Raw genomic sequence first — 21,770 nt, forward strand, 5'->3', positions numbered from 1 at the left:
AATATCTTTTAAAATTTAATGAATTATGATTTGACATTTGGAAGGAACAGAATGAAGTTTGAAAAAATTCCACTACATGTGTAACTATATACTATCATCTGTAAATAGAATATCAGGTCTTCACTATTCAAATGCACCTTCACCTTTTTTATATTTTTTATATTATTTATATTTCTTATTGTTTGCACTATTGTTTCTTATTTGTCTTGCACTGGAGAGGTGATGCTGCTCTCAATCTCACCCAGGTACATTGACAATAAAGTATTCTATTCTATTCTAGAATTACAGGTAGTGTAAACCATATCACAATAAAGGTGAAAGATAAGGTGATGGTGATTTAATTATCCTCTGTGTTGTTTGTGACTAAGGGAGTTGTGTCTATTATTGTTTTGTTTGTCATGTATATTGTATGTCTGTTATGTATTAAGTGTTAATTTGTGTGTTGTGTGTATGTCGGACCCCAGGAAGAATAGCTAATGCTGTTGCTAATGCTAATGGGAATCCTAGATAAAACAAAGAAACAAACAAACCTCCCAATATGTCCAAGACTGATTAACGAGTGCTGTAGTCATAAAGGCCCCCGGCTTTATACAGCCAACAGGGCCGTCTCTAGCTTTTTGGGGGGCCCTGTGAAGAACAGGAGGGTGTAAATTCAATGTAACCCTTTAATGCCTGATAATATAGAATAAAACACCCCAAAAAATGTTGATTATATGTTGAAATGAAAAAGACTTGCAAGTGTGTATTTAGCAATTTTTCAATAAGCATCATTATGAATATGTTATGAAAGTGTATGTGTTTTTATTACATTTTCTTCATAATGTTTTGGTTTGTAAAAACTTTTTTTTTCTTTTTTGATTATTGGGTTATTGGCTATCATTGGGTTGGTTTCAGAAATCTACGTTGGCATTATAGGATTAGATTAGATCTTTATTAGTCATTGTTATATAACAACGAAATTAAAAGTAACATCAGTCAGCGCTAAAAAACAAACAAATAAATACCATAGCATACAAAAACACTTTCACACAACACAAAATAAAACAAAGAATTGATTAAACAATTTAAAATAGCCAACACATGCACGCAACCAGTTTACAGTTTATTTTTGAGTTGATTGAGTTAATATATATACATAAATTAGAAAAAATCTGTATTTTTGACTTGAAATTAATTCAAATTTGCAGGAGACGAGTCAGAAACTGTGGCTTCATAAACTTGCAAATGTGGAAGAGGAAATTCAGAATCTCTGACGTTAATAACTCGGAAATTAGCAAGAAAAGAAAAAAGAAATTGTGACTTTATAAACTCACAATCTGTTTAGACGTTGGGGAGTTGCAGAGCCAATAGCATAGCAAAGGTTTTCATGTGAAAACTCAAAGGAATGAGGTCAGAAATATGAGCGGAGTTAATCCTCTGGGTAATATGCGTTCAGTTTATTTCATGAACGTTTAGCCATTCTGGGTCAAGATCGTTTGTTTTGAAGAAAAGACTAGACCTTAAAATCCCCGCGGACGACTCGCATGTGAGAGGGGGCCCGCTTTCATGTGTGCCACGGTGACATTTCTCTGTCCCAGTGTGATCACGCTTTCATGTCTAACATTCTCATGCAAGGAGGTCTTCAGAGGGTTACTCCGTGCACCGAATCCCAGCTGCTGCCGCAACCACACAGTCTGAGGTTCAACTCACGCTGTTTTATTGAGGAGGTCGCAAAGTTTCCAGGTAGCAATGTTAGCGCTTTGGATCCATCACTAATGAGACTCGCTGGAATTAAAAACAGTCGAGTCAGCAGTATCGGATCATCTTCCTGAACATCTGTGATGAAGATCTTGTGCAGATCTTGGCTTAGAGAACCTGTTCATGTCAGACCACTGCAGTCGGAGCGCCTCCTTGGCCCGGGATTATTAATATTCTCACATCTTGGCTTCGCCCCAGTCCAACTACCCCAACTCTTCCCAGCATCCGGCTCTCCAATTAGGTCCATCTCCAACCGAACCTCATTAGTTCCTGTGCTTAATTAGGATGAACACGACCTCCATCCGCTCAGTGTGAGATTGTTTGATTAGAACCTGCAGATTGCTGCGCAGAGGACCCGAATACTTGGCTGCCATCCGATTGGCCACCTCTCTTGCCAATCACTTACCGTAACAAGTATGTTTTTGATACATACATTAATGAATACTTGCTTTAAGAGGATAAAAGCTCAAATAGCAAGCGGGCTTTTATTGTGAAAGTGCTCTTTTTCCGATGTTTGTCTGTAGACGCTGTACGCAGATGTCAGAAGTAGGAAAAATTATGTATTTGAGGCTCAAGAACGTAAGATGGATCTTAATATGCCACTAAACGTATGTTGTTGATGACATTTGGCAGTTTTGCATGAATATGGGATATATTTGCTCCTGCAGACACACAGGCTGTACAGTTAAGGTTCAATTATCTATATAGTTATCGGTTTTTCACGTAAAATCATGTTGCCCAAACGATATATTTTCCTAAATACAATTTTGGTATAAAATCTTAAATTTAACCAAAATTACATAGATATTTGGAAAGAAAATTCAAACCCCAGAAGCCTTGCACTTGATGCAAGTTTCTTTTCCTCCAGACGTGCCATTGATGTCTCATTTCTATGAGATGGAGTGGGTTTGTTCACATGATTATATGACTGGAGTCACGGAGGATGACCTTTCCGTTGGTTTCATCTCAGATTCATGAGCCTCCTTTCAAAGATGAGAAAAGCGCCTCAATCCTTATCGCAAAGCTCTTAAGTGACAACTACCAGCAGACAAAGTGGTGAGACTTCCTCGAAAAACATCCCCAACTGCTTCTGCAGGTACAGAAAACAGAAAGTCAAGAGGTCAGGATGACGCTTTTTCATGCTTTGGAGGAACTGCACAGCCCTTCCAACATGTTGTGGTTATTACATGGGGGCTTTTTTTCAATCTGAGACTCTGATCATTTGTTCCACCTGGTATTCATCTCATTGTTCAATTCAATTCAATTCAATTTTATTTATATAGCGTCTAATACAACAGAGTTGTCTCTAGACGCTTTACAGAGACCCATACCCAGAACATGACCCCCGAGCAGTTATTACATAAACAATGGCAGGTAAAAACTCCCCTAGTGGGAGAAAAACCTTAAGCCAAACAGTGGCAAGGAAAAACTCCCCTTTAGGAGGGAAGAAACCTTAAGCAGGACCAGGCTCATCAGGGGGGACCCTCCTGCCGAGGGCCAGACTGGTGGGTCAGGGACGGCAACAGCACAGCAGGCAGGTGGAAGCAGCAACGGGATGACCGGGGGTGGGGACCGCAGGCCAGCACGCAGCTCCCGAAGCTCCGGCCCAATCAGCAAGTCCCAGGTTGGGGTGCAGGGTCAGGAAAAGACTTGTGCTCCGTAATGCAAGCTACAAGCCACCCACGACCACCTGCAGGACAAAAGAGAGAAAAGGGGGGAGAAGGGGGGGCCAGCAACGGGATGACCAGGGGTGGGGACCGCAGGCCAGCACGCAGCTCCCGAAGCTCATTGTGTAGAGATTCGGTGTCTAAGCAAAGAGGTACCCATCAGCTCTAAGAAAACATAATTCCCAACAGAATAAAGCCTCCAGATCAGACGACCGAAATTCAATCGACTTTCTTTCCATGCCAAGAAGCACTTTTAGTCGAGCCGCTGTTTTCAGTGAAAGTAAAGCAACCAATGGACAATTTTTGATGTAGAACCAGTAATCATCTGCATACATAAAAGCTTGGTGTCACATAAGAGGAGCCATGTGAAACACAGTAATATAGTAATTATTCCACAGTAAAAGTACATGTTTCATCAGTGTCTCGTACCTGATTTTGCAAGAAAAAACCTTCATCATGTACTTTCTGCCACCCTCCAACTGCTGTGTGCTACGTGTCAGCCATTTGGTGTCGTAAAATGCCGTAAGAAGTTGAACAGGTCTTTATATTATGAGGTTTATATTTGTAGCATCCACTTCAGTAACACCAGAAAATGATGGTCCAGCGTCATTTAGCTGCACTTTACCACCAACGACCTGATCTGCAGTGCAACTGGGCCCACACCTCTAATGGCGCTTTTCCACTAGCACCTACTCGGTTCTAGTCAGCTCAGCTCGACTCAACTCGGTCTGGTTTCTTTTCCATAACAATTCAGCATCTGGAGAAGTTGGTGGGTTGGAGCGAAGCTGCTGTGATGTATTTGATTGTGTGATCTAAACGAAGAAGACAACAACACTAAAGATGTAGAACCTGGAGGAGATGATATATGTGCTGCTGGGTCTGTGGCTTGTGTTCGATATCAAGTTGAGATTGAGAGAAGCTTCAAGCGGCTACGCTTTTTTTTTTTTTGTTGGTTTGTCTCGGCGCTGCGGAAAAGTCCATTGGGAGCCGCGAGCAGCTATGAAGTGACAGAGCTCCTGGTAGATCTGGTCGTTCCTTATCGCCCGTCTAAATCCCTTTTTTATTCTCTCCTCAGCCACCAGGTTTATGAACATCTGCACCTCAGAGTTGGATCACCAAACAGACTTTTGCTGCCATTGTCTGTCGGATAAAATGAACAAGAAGCCGTCAGAGTCGCTCTTTCGCTGATTTCACATCCTGACCGACTCAGCCGCTTAGAACCTCGGCAGAGTAGTTACAGGAAAGTATCTACTCGGCACGTTAGACCCCTAGTGGAAAGGAACCAAACCGAGGCGAGTCGAGTCGAGTTGGGCTGAGTAGGTACTAGTGGAAAAGCTCCATAAGCGACTCTTTTACTCCAAATATGATCTTATTGGGGTTAAGGTTGCAGCTCGTCTTCCACATTTATTACTAACGGGGGGATCAGTGGAGTCCCGGTACAGTAGCCGCTGTATCGGCCCGCATGGTCACCCTCAGTGAACAAAGGTTATCATAAACTGGATTAGTACCATTACCTGTATCAGGAGGTCGATTCCAGGTGACATGGGGTAGTTGGAGAGGTCGTGTTTATCCTCCCCATCTGAAGACATATTTTCCTCGGTTTACACAGGAGGAGGCGGGCCACGGTTGAGCTGTTGCTACTGGAAACAACAGAAAAATGCAGACTCCAGGCCACGTGTGAAGGCTTTCCTGCAGGCGGAGGTCCAGCCGAGCTCGGCTGCCAAGTGGATCGTCTTAAAGTTTGAGGCAGCACGTGCACGAGGCGAAACCATTCACTAATCACTCACTTGCACATGACTTAACGTTTTGCAAGCCCCTCGCTTTTTTGCATGGGAAGTGCTTAAAAACTAAACTCCACAGCAGCGGCCGTGAGAATGAGTGGGGGGGGGGGGTGCAGCCGCTACTCAGCAGTCGCCGGGTTCAGAGAATAAGCATCGACCCACAAACAGACAGAAAAGCCGACTGTAGCTGCTTTTGCCGAAAGGAGGCAATGAGTTTCAATTATGCATGAAGCTAAGGGCATTTTGAGAAATAAGCCCCCCCGCCCCCATCCTCACACCCCCACTTTCAATCCTCCAGCCTCCAGTATCAAAAGAGTGATCTAATGTCACGCACAGAAGAAAGGTTACTGTCTGCATACACATTGATATTTCTGCTTCCATCTCTGACCTTTTTCCATTCTGAGCTGTGATTTTTTATTTTTTTTATTCCTTTTTATGTGAACCCAGTGCCGCTGTCTGTCTGGCTGTCTGTGTTTCTCCGAGGCTCGGGGGTAATAAGCACAGACAATCTGAACAGAAAGGAAAGATAATGCAGAAGGACAGCTTAATTATTGCAATTTAACTGTATACATTGCAGCAAAATCAATTTTTTTTCCCCTTTTATCCATCATCTCTAATCGTCATTTTCTGCAAGTAAATAAAAAAGCAGCTACTATGTGATGTTTGCCTTAATGAGCTGCTTGTGCAACGTTATTAACGTTTTAACAAACCTGAGTGTATTTTTTCTTTCTCGAACGCAGCTGATCCTGTTTCACGCTCAGCAAACACCATTTAAAACGCGGCTTTCATCTTTCGGCAGCAAATTAGGCGAGGTTCCTGGCATTTTCTGAACTATTAGTGACTTTAAAAATACACTCTGAGCTTTAATTGATTTCCTTCAAATGGGTAGAGTGCCGTGTGTACATAAAGGGATGACAGTTTTAATCAGCGTCTCTCCAAGCTGAACTGTGGCTCTGCACTCGCTTTATTCCTTTTTTTTTATGGAACAAAAGCAACATTTATTAGATCTTTGCACGCAGAAATGGCAATATTAGCGACGGGAAACCTTTATCTGTCTCCTGTCAGGTTCTTTTACGTTCAACTTTAACCCATCTGTTGGATATCATGGCAGATGTTGTAGTGCTATCGATGAACATCACAGAGGCATCCATGCAAGAAACTCAGCATACAACAAAAGAATCAATACAATAAAGACACAGGCTGTAAAGCTGACAACAATTGTAACAAAAAGTCAAGTTTTGACTTTGTAGCACATGTACTGATCTTTACATGAACAAGTTTATATAAACAGCATCACTGAAGGGATGGTTGAGGGGACCCCGGCCGGCTCTAACTCGAAGCTTCATCAATACAAAATGATTAAAGCCAGTCTTAAAGGTAGAGAGGGCGTCTGCCTCCTGAACATAAACTGGGAGCCGGTCCTATAACCGACGGCTCCAGCTCCCATCCTACTTGTCACTTTGCGAAAAGAGCAAGAATCACAAATATCCATTTTTTTAGATTGTCTAAAATACCGACATATCTGATGCATATCCTGAGTTTTGTTGATATGCACCATATCTGGTAAATAATATTAATAAATATTAACCCAGTATGCGACATGAAGACAAAAAACTGTATGAGGATACAGGATGCATTTTAAATTGTGTCATTTATGTGTTATATGACATTGGATTATATCTAATCACAATATTTTTGCAGATTACTGATTAGGTCAATTGAATTTCTGGACATATATTGATGTGTAATATATTGATTGCATACAGTATATCCCTCAAAGCCATATCTTGACTCTGGAACTGCTAGAAAATATCAAATGTGGATTAATTATAGATCTCCTTGTCATATACAAAATATCAATATAATGCAATTATATTTAAATTTAATGGCACTCTGATTTGAGTTGAACAATTGCATTTGTAGCCTATATCAGTTATACGGGGCAAAAAGGGCAAGAATCCCAATATTTCTCCTTGGATATTAAAATTCTGGAATATGGATCAAATCTATGTCATATGTTATACATTATTTCAAATATATTAATTTGAAATACCACTTAAAGCCATATTATGCTTCCATAATTGTTTGCTTCCACATGACTGTTGTGTGCTGCTGAATTGAATATTATAACTCCGGAACTGCTATAGAGTAGAGACCATTTCCAATGGTCTCTACTCTATAGTTGACATTAACCATATCCAATCAAATATGGATAAACTACACATCTCCATGTCATATTCAACATGTTGAAACTAAGTAATCCTGCAGTTTTCAGTTCAACCCAGGATTTGAAAGGAAGCTAAGATTGGACAAATGTGACCAAGTCCGACGTTGAGACGTTGGAGTCACTTTGAGAAAGTCTAAAATAAGGAATTACTATAATCCAATTGTGACGTATTTAAAACATGAACTTTTAATGTGTTTTAGTGTTTTAATGTACAGTGTAACTGGGACAGTATATACCTAATTTGGACATTTTGTTATGAAATGTGAACACGAATCGCTCAAATGTATTACATTTCTGAGTTAAAGAGGATATCCTGGCCAAAAAAAACATTAAAGTTACTCACAGTAGCACCAGAGAAAGTACCGTATTTTCCGGACTACAAGTCACACCACCCATGAAATGCATAATAAAGAAGGAAAAAACATATATTAGTCGCACTGGAGTATAAGTCGCATTTTTGGGGGAAATTTATTTTATAAAATCCAACACCAAGAACAGACATGTCATCTTGAAAGGCAATTTAAAATAAAAATAGAATAGAGGCAACAACAGGCTGAATAATTGTACGGAATGCTTGCGTTACATGACAAAACTGAAAATGTGCCTGGTATGTTTACATAACATATTAAGCATAAATAACGTGCTAAGAAGTTTACCAAACCTTCCGTGTCACTCCAAATAACTAAAATCCAATGAAATCTTCATCCTCTGTGTCACTTTTAACTTTTAACTCCGCTAACTTCGGAGGTAGAAGATGTGGCGCTTCCTAGAGCGCCCTCTTGCGGTTTAGTGTGAAAATAATTGTGAAATATAATATATATATAATAATTGTATTCATGTGAAATGATATACCGGTAATAATGTGTTAATAATTTCACACATAAGTCGCTCCAGAGTATAAAGTCGCACCCCGCCAAACTATGAAAAAAAACGTGATTTATAGTCCGGAAAACACAGTAGTAGTCAAAGACGAGAGGTCCTAGCTTTTCGTCCCAGTGCTGCCTGTGACTCGTGTAGATCCAGGATCCCTGGAACCACATGTGAAAGATACGGCCAAAAACCTTGGTGTGATTTTGGGCTCTAACTTTAAAATGGAGAAACAAATTAACGCAGTTGTAAAATCTAGGTTCATTAACAGGAAATAACAACATTGCAATCTCTTACCCTGTTGCTTCCAGGTAACTCATCTCTTGTCTTTTTTTTTTTGTCTCTCTGCAGACCTCAGGTCCCTCCCCGACGTGGCAATGACTGGTAACTGCACCCGCGAGTGCACCGAGTTCGGCCACTCGGACTCGTGCTGGATGCCCGGACAGCCTTCCCCCAACCACAAGGTGTCCAAGATCGCCCCCCAGCTCTCCACCTTCGTGCCTTACCAGGAGATGGACGGCCAGGAGCAGCTGATGGCCAACGGCAGCCCCAAGCCCATGGTGATGGAGGAGCGCGGTCCGGGCGGAGGCGGCGCCGGCGGCAGCAGCGGCAGCTCCAAAGTGGCCAACATGAGGTTCATGACCCCCTACAGCAGTGCCTACCCGGGGAGCGGGGGCTCGTCCGGGAAAGACTGTGGGCTGGAGGAGATCCCGCTGAGCCAGGCGGCGGAGTACCACTCCGCCACCACCCCGACCGGCCAGACCTCCAAGAGGGAGATCTACCTGTGAGGCCACGGCTCCCCAAGTCCCCCCCCCAAACGTCTCTGCTCACCGCCACTCGTCCCCCCCCCCACAGCGCCCCCTGTGCCTATAACTCGTTGTGCCGCAGCACCGACTTCCCCTTCCTCCTTTTTATAACTGCATCACCAAACAAGGCTTTAGACCCCCGCCTTCCCCACCGCCCCCCCAACCCCTCGAGAAAACCAATCAAATGTAAAATTTAAATTGAAGAATATACACAGTTTGTGCTGCTGCAGAAGGAATGTAAACTACACCTCATCGTTGTGATGATTTATGGGAAACTATTTAGCTGCTCATGTATTTGAGTTGAACCTTTGTGCGTTGCTTTCGGCTGTGTCGGTGTGTTGGACCAGAAAAAGAAAAAACAAAAAAAAAAACACCTTCGGGGGGAGAAGGGAACAAACTTCTTGTAAATCCTACTTAAGTATACTGTGTATTGCTATCTATCCTCAGTTTTTGTTCAACTGTAATTTTGTTTTCTTTACTTTTTTGTTTTTTCTCCTGTCGACTCCGGAGGCAGGAATCAAAATCAACCAGGTGTGTTTTCTAGAACAGCTAACTTAAGACGTTTTCACCAACGCACTCGTTTTCTAATCTCTGGAGTTGATCTTTTACACCCCCCCCCCTTCACCGTGGAGAGGTATTTCTTCAGTGTACAGAGCTGTAAATACTACAAACAGTGACCGAGGGAACTGGTGCGGCTCAGAGGACGTGGATCCGTGACTGTTGCGTCATCTCCGGACCTTCACCTTGGCATGATGAGACGGGATGACGTCCCAGCACCCGCTTGCCGCGCTGCAGGAATCTGGACTCTTGAGCGTCACCGACGGTGCCGAATTAAGAACATGAAACTTTTCGTTTTGCTCTTTTTTTGCTCTACGGCTTTACAACATGCTGGAGTTTGAGTTTACAAGGGTTGGAAGCGTCCGAGGAAAACCAACTTAGTCAGGCTGAAAAGAAGTTTGATGTTCTTTGGGTTTCATTCAGTGGATCATAATCTATGTACCGATTACTCATGCTGTTGTCAGTAGTACACCATGATGGGCTAGACCGAACAACGAAGGTTAACTTCACCCTTACAGAAAACTTTTTCAGATAAAAGTTTCTCTTTTATATTTATATTTTAAAAGTTTAGAAGGACTGCAGCTTTGAATTACATCCACTCAAGAAAATATAAAAACAACTCAGCGCTCACAGTCCACCAAGTCTTCTTTGAGGCTCAAATTTCTAAATTTGTTCCCTGACAGAAATCTGAAATCTGAAAGGTTCGTCCTCAGGAGAGCAGGAACGTTGTGAATAAAACTGAATCCGAGGAGGAGAGTCCAGCTTGGTACCGATGTCGTGACAGTTGGATGCATGTGAGGCTCTTAACTTCATCCTTACACAAAACTATCCATGAAAACATTTTCAGATAAAAGTCTCTCTTTTATATTCATATTTTAAATGTTTAGAAGGACTACAACTTTGGATTATTTTCCACTCAAGATAATAATCATAAAAACAACTCAGCGCCCAGAGTCTTGATAAATGTTACCATTAGCTAATTACAAGCCTCAAATTTCAAAATTAGTTTTCTGACAGAAATCTGAACGGTTCGTCCTCAGGAGAGCAGGAACGTTTTGAATAGAACTCCGTCGTGTGACTGAATCTGAGCTGGAAAGTCCAGCTTGGTACCGATGTAGCGACGGTTGGATGCATGTGAGGCTCTTCAGAGGTTTCCACGGAGACTTAAAGGTGTACGGTTCATCTGATGCTCGATAGGTCCGTTCTCACGTTTGCTTGTTGTGACTAAAGTTGCTTTCGTCAACAAAAATTATGACTAAATATCGTCGTCAACGAACCTTTATCACCTGAGGAAAACGAGACGAGACACAACGAAAATGCTATAGTGAAATATATAATTCAATATCGTAGATGAATAAAAACGAGACTAAAATGTAGATTACAAAATAAAAACTCTGATAAAATGTGTCTTCATTTTCGTTGACCAAAACCAGGCGAAATGTTCTCCCAAAGATCCTTAACATCCATGTTTTCAGTAGTTTCCTCTGGTTTAATGTCCATGTTTTCAGTAGTTTCTCTGGTTTAATGTCCATGTTTTCAGTAGTTTCCTCTGGTTTAGTTCTGCTGGGTGACGTTAGTCCTCAATCCCAGTCGCTGCAGCGGGGAATCAGATCCAGAAGATGCAGCTGCAGAGTTAGAGGCTGATGCCGTTAACGCAGAGCTCTAGGTTCACGTCAATTAAAAACAAAGTTACATAGAGAAACGCGGGGATCTGCTCTGGGGCTGGAGAAGAAGAAGAATATCCATCTTTGGATCCACTTTCCTACATAGACGTGGAAAAGAAAACCCAATGTGTCGTCGAAAAAGACAAAAACGGAAGAAATGCAGAAAAATAAATATGTTGTAAACTCAAATTAGAGTCTTCTGTATCTGGAATGAATGTATTCTTGAGTCTATAAGGTAACAATAATATAATAATAAGATAACCTTGTTTGAATTGTAAAATGGGTTTGGCTAAATACTATCTTTGACTAAAACTAGACTAAAATGGTCCTGGACAATTCTGACTAAAATAAGACTAACATGCTCAGACTTTTAGTCGACTGAAACTTGACACGACTAAAAGGAGAATGAACGTGACTAAAACTAATAAAAACTAAAATGATAGCTTGACCCAAAGACCAGACTAAAACTAAAATAGAAACAGGCTGACAGAAACAACACTAGCGGTGACTTTGGTGAGCGTTGCTCGGGGATGTGTTTGAGCCATTTCCCACCTCTTTATATCCTTAGCATGTGGCCAAACGGGGTTGTGTTGAGCAGGAGTATTTATTAAACCTGTCGATTAAACCTGTGGGAGAGGTGCTGTGGACCTGCAGCCACAAAGAAATGCAGAATTAATGGCACCTGTGCAGGTTTCAGTCCACTAACCGCGGAGAAACTACACACAACCCCAGGCCGCGCACACCAACACTCATAATTTGCGCTGGTTTAGAAGTTCTTGCATCCCGGGCCTCGTGTTAACGGCTGCTAAGAGTAATGTGGCAATGCACCTGAAAAGTATTGACCACCTGCTGAGGCCGGAAGGATGGATGGATGAAAGGAAAAAAGAAACCTGAACCATCGGTTCCTCTCTTAGAGGCTTGCGCTTAAAACAAAGCAAAAAAAAAGGAAAAAATCACCCGCAGAGGTGACATCATTTCACTTGGGTCCCACACTAATCAAGCCTGTCCTCTGGAGTGAAGGCGTGAGTGGAGTGGTAAAAATATTTCAATCTATTCAGATGAAAGAGGAGCTTGTGATGAAGCATTTCCCCCTGTAGACTGCCATCATACAACCTCTAAAACTATTAAACACCTCAAAGAGATGCAGAACTAAGTAGGTCAGAGCAAGTAAAGGTACATTTTCGATCTCTAAATCACGATTTCACGAGTACAAAAGGCCGCATTAGGGCCGAGGAAGTATCTCCAGGTGGTTTCAAGGAATTCTGCGCGGAAATGTTGCTGCAGAAACTTGAACAACTAAAGACTTTGAGTTTCATAAGAGAAGGCAGCAAGACGGGTTTGTGGTTCTGGAAAAACCCTCAAGTGTCCACAGGTGGACAGGCGAGCATCTTCTATGCTCTCAGTTTCCTCTGTAGGGTGGAGGATTCAACGGTTCGGGAAGAACGGGCTCTTCAGGACGAATTAAAGGGCAGTTATAGAAATAAATCCATTTATGAAGATATTTCATTGGAAGATGGCAAAGCAAGGCTATAACTCGCAGCGCTCAGCTTCATTGCCGCATGTAAAATGAAGAGGCTGAAGTCGGAATACGAGCAGGTCAAGGACCAGAACAATAAATGATGCAATAACTGAATTTCGTTTCCCTTTTATGAGCAGAAAAAAATGCATTTTGAAGGATAAAGCCAGCTGCCGACCAGAAATCACTGCCAGTCTGGAGGAGGCCATCGTACCTGGCCGTGGAGCCGGGCCCACCCCGGGTGTCCACCGCTGTAAATGCAGATATCAGATGTTAGGGGCCTTTTAAATGATAATGTGAGCACCTCATCAAAGAAATTGGTTGTAGGCCGTAAATTGAAATGAGCCATTCAGACCTCCAGCCTAAGTGCCGTCTGGGCTCCTCAGATGCCTCCTGAGTGAAAGGCAGGAACATGCCCTCATAGCTGATGTGGTGGAGGGTTTCCCGGCGTTGTGGATGACTGTAACTAAAGAGGTCCAAAATACGACAATGACAGCGTACTGGGATGTTTTAGGGGGGGAATTAAAACACCTACTGTCCATTCTGCTAATGTCTAATATAATAAAATATAAGCACACATACATGGGGGTGAATGCATGTGAGAGAATACATTTAGTTTCATTTAGTGATGTTGGATACCACAGATTTCCTTTCCGATCCGATATTGAGTAAAAGTCAGGCTGGTATCGACAATACCGATTTGGTGCCGATATATTGTGCAAAAACACCTAATGTGCAGGTAAATCTAAAAAAAATGATATCCTTAAACTATCTAAAATACACCAGAGTCACTTATTTAACTATTTTATTTAAAGTCAGAAGTATACTGATGTAGCGGCCTCATTCACAATATAGCCTAGCTCTAAAAAGGTGTTTCCATCACTAAAAACAGATCATAAGTAAAATAATTAAACCATTAAAATAAATAAGAGAATAATAAACAAAAATAAGAACTATTATAAAAATTAAAAAAAGTACCAGCAGAGTGTCATTTAGACAAAATCTGAATAGTTTAGATACTTTCCCCCAGATAACTGTTAATGATAAACATTACCACAAATGACTGAAGTATCAAAAGTATTGATTTTAATTTGAGAATCGATTTTAGAGCATACAGTTCTGGTATCGGAAGTATCGATATTTCAGTAATAATCATCACTAGTTTAATTATGCTTTGTTTGAGTGACGTCTCAGAGATACTAAAACATCACAGTTACTTCGTTTGCGGTCGTGTCTTGATGACTGGCGTGAACGTTCAGCGTCTGTAATCACCGTGGAAACGCTGCAAAGCCGTGCAAGTGACCAGACGCCTAATATCTTCTGGGTTGGGCAGGGGTCCTGTCTTTTTTTATTAGGTAAATCATCATTGTCAAGCGTGCTTCTGGGTTTTTTAATGTAATTTTGTTTGCGTGTTTTTTGCTGCAGCGTTTCCTCTACGCTTGTTCCCCGTGTGTGAGGTCGTTAGCTCGATTCAAAGATCCCACAGATCTCCGAAGGAGGTTTGATTCATTGTTGACACATCTGGCTGTTCGCACAAGCACATATATCTACCACCATTGAGCCGCCGCCCAACCCTCTGCGCCACAGAGATTTAGAGTTTTCCGCCGTAGTTCTAGTGATTTAATGCTCAAAACTCTGATTGATTACTCCCAGGCCCGACGTGGAGGTCCAAACCCCCTTTATTCCGCCTCAGCGGGCTTCAGCTTCAGCATGGCCGGGTAAATGTACTCTCTTCTGGGATGCCCCCCCGCCGCCGGGCCGGGCAGCCCACTCCCAGGTGTGTGCTGCGTAAAATAAAGATAGAGGTAGGAGGCCGGAGGTTACGCGTTATCAGTTTAACCTCAACTCTTTGGCACCAATTAACCCCAGAAAAAGAAAAACAACCCCTCGCAACCCGGAGGAAACCTGGGCTGAACCTTTTGCTGTTGGGTTTACCTCACAGAGGAACCTGAGACCACAAGACCGACACTCAGACACTGCTGGTGTGTGTTTTTGTGCACGTGCAGAGATTATTTTGCATATTAAAAGCCTAAAAATATACAATAAAGCTCAGCCTTTGCTTTGTTGCTTTGTTGAAGACGTACAAAAGGGCTGTTGGCGTCATCTGACAACGTCACACCACCTTAATAATCTGTTAGTGGTTGAGAAACCTTAGAGGAAGCAGCTGAAAATATCTCTTGATTACATTTCGCAGCTCGGTGAACATGTTGTGTCATAAATAACCGGTTGGCTTCTTGCTTTGAAGGGTTTTTTTTGCATTTAGATTCACGAGCACGGCCGCTTTTGTGTGCGCTGGAGCGTTTACTCTCCGTCCTCATTTCTCCTGCGGACACTGGACAAAATACCGTCGTAATCATTAAGACGTAAACATTTCACTTTACTGAGCCACATGTAATTGTGAAAACAACAAAGCACTTATGTGCTACAGGAAATAGGACAACGCAGAAAGAGTTCGGACAGCTTTGTTGTTCTTATATTTTAACAACAGTCAGATTTTTACCACATTTGTCAAATTTGTCTAACCGTCGCTGCCGTTTGTGCCCCATTGAGGGGCATCAGCAGAAAGATCTGAGCGGTTCTTTTCACCCCGGAGCAGAAAGCACTGACACATCCGATAAAGACTTTAATTTCAAAAATAAAAGAATACAATTAAAACCAGAATGTCAAACATGCATACTCTTATTTTGAAGGGCTGGTATTTGGGGTCCAGACTTTCACTTTTTCTCCCTCTCTATTTTTTAATAATTGTAGGACGAACCTAGAGTCACAGCTTTGAGTTTCAAGCGTATCCGTTTTATTCTAACATAGAATAATTCTAACAGCTTCTCTTTGAATACGGATGTGTTTGGGTTTCTAAATGTTTGACTCGTACTGGAAGTTTGAGAACTTTCGAATGGTCCAACTTTTCCTGCTCCCTGATGGTGAACCTGAACCCCGATGACAGGAACACGTCGTCCTGACGTCCCTCAGGGTCCATGACACGGATTTCAGAGTGGAAACTGTTCATAAATGCTAAGCTGGAGCCGCTCAAACATTTAAACTGGCATCAGTGAAAAGGCTTTACCTCTAAAATTGAAGTTTTGTAATGATATGTAATCATGGATTTAAGATGGAAAAAGCCTGAGAGGGGAGTTCATCCTTGCGCACACCGATATTCATCATTTACCAGTAATTTATTTATTCATTCATTCATTCATTTTTACCTCTAAAAGGCAACGTGCATCTCTGAACACGCTGTTACACAAGCAGAATGCAAAAACCGTAAAAATCAGCAGTTTGTAATTGCAAACCGGACCTATTTCAGCCCTGAAACGCACGGCTTTACCCTTGACTTATTATTAACGCCCAAAGTGCACAGCTACAGTCCACTTCTGAAACACTTTTAAAATGACTGATTCATTACTCAGATATAAAGATATCTGCAGGAAATGCTCTGGTTTATTTTGAGGAAAACATGGGTTTACTACTGACCAGCATGTTTTATGTAGGACCGGAAAAGTCCTGTTTCTGGAAATACAGGCTGCATCGGAGATGTGTCAGGTTCTTAAAAGGTGCAATTACCCACTTCTTCTCGTACGAACTGTTGCACAAATGACCGTTTTAACTACAAATGACCATTGCAGCTGCAAGCGGAGCCTTTTTTTTTTTTGTAAATGAGATGATGTTTGGCCCATTCAGCCGTCTGCTGCTTCAGTGAGGATGTTACAAATGAGGTTCTTTGCTTCTTCTGGTTCACCAATTGGTTTGAGAAGTAAAAACAAATCAGTGCAGCTTTAAGTGTCTTTTTTCCTCTAAATTTTTATAAAACAAATCCAGAACTGCATCTGGATTATAATCTATTTAAAGCAACTGACATCTTTTGTGCAACAGCTTTATTTAAGTCTAGAAATCCCCCCAAATATTAGGTTTATTTTACATTTATGTAGACAATTTGTTCTACAAGAGAACATTTAAGGGAGTATGATTGGATGTGCAGCCTGTATCTGGACTCTTTGTGTTCAAATGTTCATTTCTGTGGTCTGTTTGTGAACGTTGTGTGGTATTTCTGAATCTGTGCACCTTTGCAGCGGTTTCACTGTGTTCAGCACTTCCCTCTCCTCAGTCTGCCACCGCCAAGTCTGGCGGGACAGAACTGTGAATCACCACTCAGTTGAATTCATCCTTTTCTCTCCGGACCCAAATTTATACCTCTTGTGGAATCACTGTTATGTATTTTTGGGGGGTGTTTGCACCGATAATGACGTTTCAGTCACAAAAATAAAAGATATAGCAGCCGGTGAATGAAGGGAAATAATGACACATCTGTCAAGTCACTCAGCTATGTTTTTTTTTTATATCTTTGAGCCAAAATCCCAAATAACATAAAATATCTACTTTAGGGTTCTTGATATGTCCTGTTCTTGAGCAAAAATGGAACTAAAAATGAAAACATTACAAACAGCTTCCCATTCGTTGAAAAGGACAAAAACTGCTATTGACCATAAAGACGTACGAATCATTGATGTTTCCCATGAAAAATCTGGAGTTACAAACCAGAAATCTTCCTGCTCAACGTCAACTTCGTCAAACTGTCTTTCTGACTTGAAACCGAGAAGAAAGATTCAATAATCTTGTGAAGCAGGAAATTTTGTAAATGCTACCCAGTTAGCAAATAATATTTGGCCCAAATTTGTCCCATTTCTCTACAGTTTTCTTCGGACCTTTCAACCACACCAGATCCAGTGACGGAACAAACTAAAACCCAAGTTTGGCCCATGAACTTTGGGCCACATCAATTCAGAGAGTAGACCAGATTAGGCCGAAATTTGATGGTTCGAATGCATCTCTCTAGGCAAATTAAACATGCGTGTACGACCAACAGTAGTTTTTTTAATGATTACTGAACACATTTTGGTAGTTTGGGCTCAAAAGTGGCCGCACACCAGTGCTTGTGATTATGTCACAGTTTATAACTTTTTATGTATGATGCGTGTAGTCGAACAACCCTCAGTATTTTAAACACCCCCCGTCGGGGGCTGATTGCGTGAAAATCTCAAATGATGTATCGCAGGATACGATCCTCCACTGTGACTGCTTGGTTCAGACAACTTAGATTCTCCAGCAACTTGAATTTCCAAACGGATGTACATATTAGAGGTTGAGTGTATTGACACGTAAATTTAAATTATAAAATTATGCAGGAGAAGCAGTTTCTTTTTCTCCCACGCAAACATTTTATTAAATTCTTCTTGACTAATTTAACGTTACTGTTAAAGACGAAAGAACAAACTTCTTTCCTTGGCTGCAAGTTTAATATTTGCGATAGATACTGTTGTACAGGTGATATATGAAGTAGTGCAGGTGATTAACGTGCAAAGTCCAGAACCCGTCCCCCCGTGCAGCATATTCAGTTATTACTATGTATGTTGATTCTGTGACTGAAACCTCATTTTTGCATAAATGTAAAGCAAAATCAGAGCGATGCCCCGATGGCGAGAGTCGCGCTCTGCTTCAAAAACCTGGTGCAGACGGCCAGAGCGGGTCGCTGGTTCTGGTTGTGTATTATACCGAGGCCGGAGTCTCCGAAGACGAGGCGCCAGCTGAGCATGAAACAAGGCAACTTTATAAATATTAGACATTTTTGTTGTTGTTGGAGTTGTTTTTATCAATGTTATGGAACCGACACTGCTATAGACATACTGTATGAATATAAGTGGTCGTTGCTGGGTTGTTTTTTTTGTTGTTTTTTTTTAAATCAGACGCAGTGTTGTTTATGTTTTCATTTTTTTTCTTTTTCAGTTTTTTTATTTCTCTCTAACCAGATGCGCTAGAATCTGTATTTTCTGTTTCTTTACTCCATCATGAGAAAAAAAAAAAAAAACAACAGACGTTGATCCAGAAACCCAAAAGGACAGGACTCAAGACTCCAGGAGCCGCGCTATCACGCGCTACGGCGCGCTACGGCGCGTTACGACGCGCTATGACGCGCTATGACGCGCTATGACGCGCTATGACGCGCTACAACACGCTACGACGCGACTTGACGTGGCGTGGGCTCGAGACAGTTTGCCTTAAATGTCCCACATAAACTAAACACTGATACTCACATGGATGAGATGCCGTCAATGATTCGTTTTGTACGATTTAAGCGCTTTCCTCAGAGTGGATTATTACCTTTGAGCCCTTGCTGAAGCAAACTAAATCATCCCAAGGGTTTTCACAGGTATTATTTCTTTTTCATAAAGAGAAATTAATTTAAATACTGTAGAAAAATGTGATAAATCCGTCACATTCAGATCTTAAAAAAAAAAAACAATGAAAGAATTGAAATCTCTAAATAATAATCCTTTATATATTTGTAATGTTGCTTTCTGAGCTCAAGGATATTTGTTTGAAATTGACCTTTGGAGTAGAAGTTGATCAGTTTGTAATCATTAGATTTCTCCGATAGCATCTTATTAAAGGCTTATTATCTAAACACAGCTGTTAAATCGTTCTTTTGGTACAAAAGTGAAACGTGCACGGGTTGGTTCTCACGCTTTGATTTTCTCTAAACGTTACGTAATCTGGCAACTGGTTGTGAGAAATATTTAAGTGATCTGTGATCTTTAGCTACAGCAGATGTAAAAAGAAATCAACGAGTTTACCTACATCAAAGATGGAGAAATGTTTTTTTTTTAAACATTTTTTTTAGATCAGAAAAAGAAAAACAGTGGGATAGAGCTGTCGAATCACTTTCGTCTTTACAGGAAGTCCACCTTTGTAGCCTAAATGTTGGTTGGTTATATTTATATAGGAAAAATGCTAGTGATGCCTTGTTTTTCGTACAGTTTTATGTACATGCAAGTGTAGGTTTTTAAAAGATGAAGATGAAACTATATATATTCAAAAAACTCAAAAGAAGTCTGACCCTGAACCTGTAGGATTATATCGTCTGAAGTATCGTAGGCTCTATTCAACGTAGGACTGAAGAGTCAGGCTCAGAGCGGAGGACGGCCGAGTGCCGCCTCCAGTCACACACCCAAGACACCACTCTTCTTTTTCCCATGTTTGTCCAGGCCCACGCTATACGTAAGTTGACTTTTTCTCTCTTTTATTTTGTTTTAATTACCTTTAATTTTGGAGGATGTTGGGTGATGTGTTCACTTGAGCCTCATCTGTTCTCTTTTCAGCATCTGCATGTTTGAATTTTAAAAAATGTGGTCTTTTATTTTTGCTGAGTGAATCAAAGAAACAATATCTTGTAATTACTCCTTCCTCATAGCTTTACAATAAAATACATCCAGTCAAAGAAAAATAATTGTCTCAGACTACTTGTTTGTCTCAGAGGTGATAATTGGTCTCATGTTGCACAGTTATGTACATTTTCAAATTTTGGCCTATTTACATTCGTAACGCTGCTACATTTCACTCTAAAAGTCAAAAATCTTACCAGTAAAAGAGTCAGGAAATATATATTTATTTTAAGAATTAAGTTTTGATTTACGGAAGCGTATTGCATTCATTTGAAGAAAAAAAAGAACTTTGTTTTTCGGGATAATTTTTTGGGGTTTTTCGTGGCATTTTTTATTTTTTTGGCCCTGTTTTTCGGGATAATTGTTTCTGTTTTTTGGGATCATTTTTTCCGCTCTGCTTTATTCTTAAAAGCAGGGCGGAATTATTTAAGAATAATTGTTTCTGTTTTTTGTGGTAATTTTGTCCAGCCTGTTTTAGGTATAATCTTTTCTGTTTTTCGCGGTAATTTATTTCCTCCACCCTGCTTTTAGGGAATAATTGTTTCTGTTTTTCGAGGTAATTTTTTCCACCCACATGCCACCGAAGGCGATTCCGTCTCCTCATCTGCACACCGTGGATCCAATATTTTCAGCAGTGATCGTCTCTTGGGCCACAAAGCTGCCTGAATGCATTTCATATGCATCATCGTGTATCCATGGAGCCATACCTGTCCAACTGCTCCTGGAGAAACATTGCTATGTAGAGGAGATTTGGGCTTTTCGTCTGAACAACCGCAAAGTCAACAGTTGTCTGCGTAAAGTTGACAAACTAATGTCAATACTATCTATATCGCTTACAGGACTATCTCCCAGTGTCTTAAACCCAGATCAAAGTAAAACTTGATTAAACTAAACAAATCGTTCATGTTTGCTTCCTTTAAATCAAGTTTTCAATTAAAAGAATTAAGGAATTAAGACATTTAAACTGAAAACAATTACACAGAAAGACTGGCAGGACAAAATTATCACATAAAATAAAAAACACGACTAAAAACTGAAAGTAATTACACAGAAAAATGGGCCGGACAAAATTACCACATAAAATGGAAAATACCACAAAAACACTGAAAATGATTACACCGAAAAACAGGCTGGGCAAAATGACCACAAAAAACTGAAAATAGTTACACCGAAAAACCAGCCGGACAAAATTACCACAGAAAATAGGAAAAAAATGATCGAGAAAAACAGAGCTTTTTTATTTTTTTCCAAGTGAACTAGTTAATGGAAATGAGCTGAATCAGTTTCTCCACAAGGAACAGAGAGTCAGCAGGATGTCAACCAAAACCATTTTCAATTCTGTACTTTAAACTTGCTCTGCAAGTCCTTCCATTCACTGGAGCTCATTAAATATGCTCGAAAGTCTTCTTTTATTGAGTTCGGCCTTGCTAAAAAGTCTGACTTGCATTTGTAAAGACCAACTAAGATCAGTACAATTCAAGCTGCGCTGCAGAACTGGAGGCGACAAAGTGCATATAGCCTACATATACATATATAGCGTGCACATCTTCAGTTTCCTTCACCATGGATCACACTTTGGGAAGCCTTCTTTATATTTCGGTGTTATTTCTGCATAGATGAGTGAGTTTGATGCTCATTAACCAGGTTGGTCCTGGATCAACAGCAACGGCCGGTGAGCCGCTGGTCCCGGTGAAGCTGCAGTCTGTCTGCGGTGAACACTGACACACCGGGTC

General features: G+C 41.0%; 1 protein-coding gene across 1 annotated transcript in view; it reads left to right on the top strand.

Moving 5' to 3' along the window:
- LOC133446763 (protocadherin-1-like) overlaps positions 1 to 20,083 on the top strand; it is a 300,040-nt gene extending 279,957 nt beyond the window's left edge. The window contains exon 5 of the mRNA XM_061724837.1: positions 8,631 to 20,083. Coding sequence (XP_061580821.1) covers positions 8,631 to 9,067 — 437 coding nt within the window. The 3' untranslated portion in view covers positions 9,068 to 20,083. The remainder of the gene's footprint in view (positions 1 to 8,630) is intronic.
- Positions 20,084 to 21,770: the final 1,687 nt, after the last annotated feature.

The sequence above is a fragment of the Cololabis saira genome, chromosome 7 (assembly GCF_033807715.1).
Source record: "Cololabis saira isolate AMF1-May2022 chromosome 7, fColSai1.1, whole genome shotgun sequence".
In the NCBI taxonomy this organism is placed as follows: domain Eukaryota; kingdom Metazoa; phylum Chordata; class Actinopteri; order Beloniformes; family Belonidae; genus Cololabis; species Cololabis saira.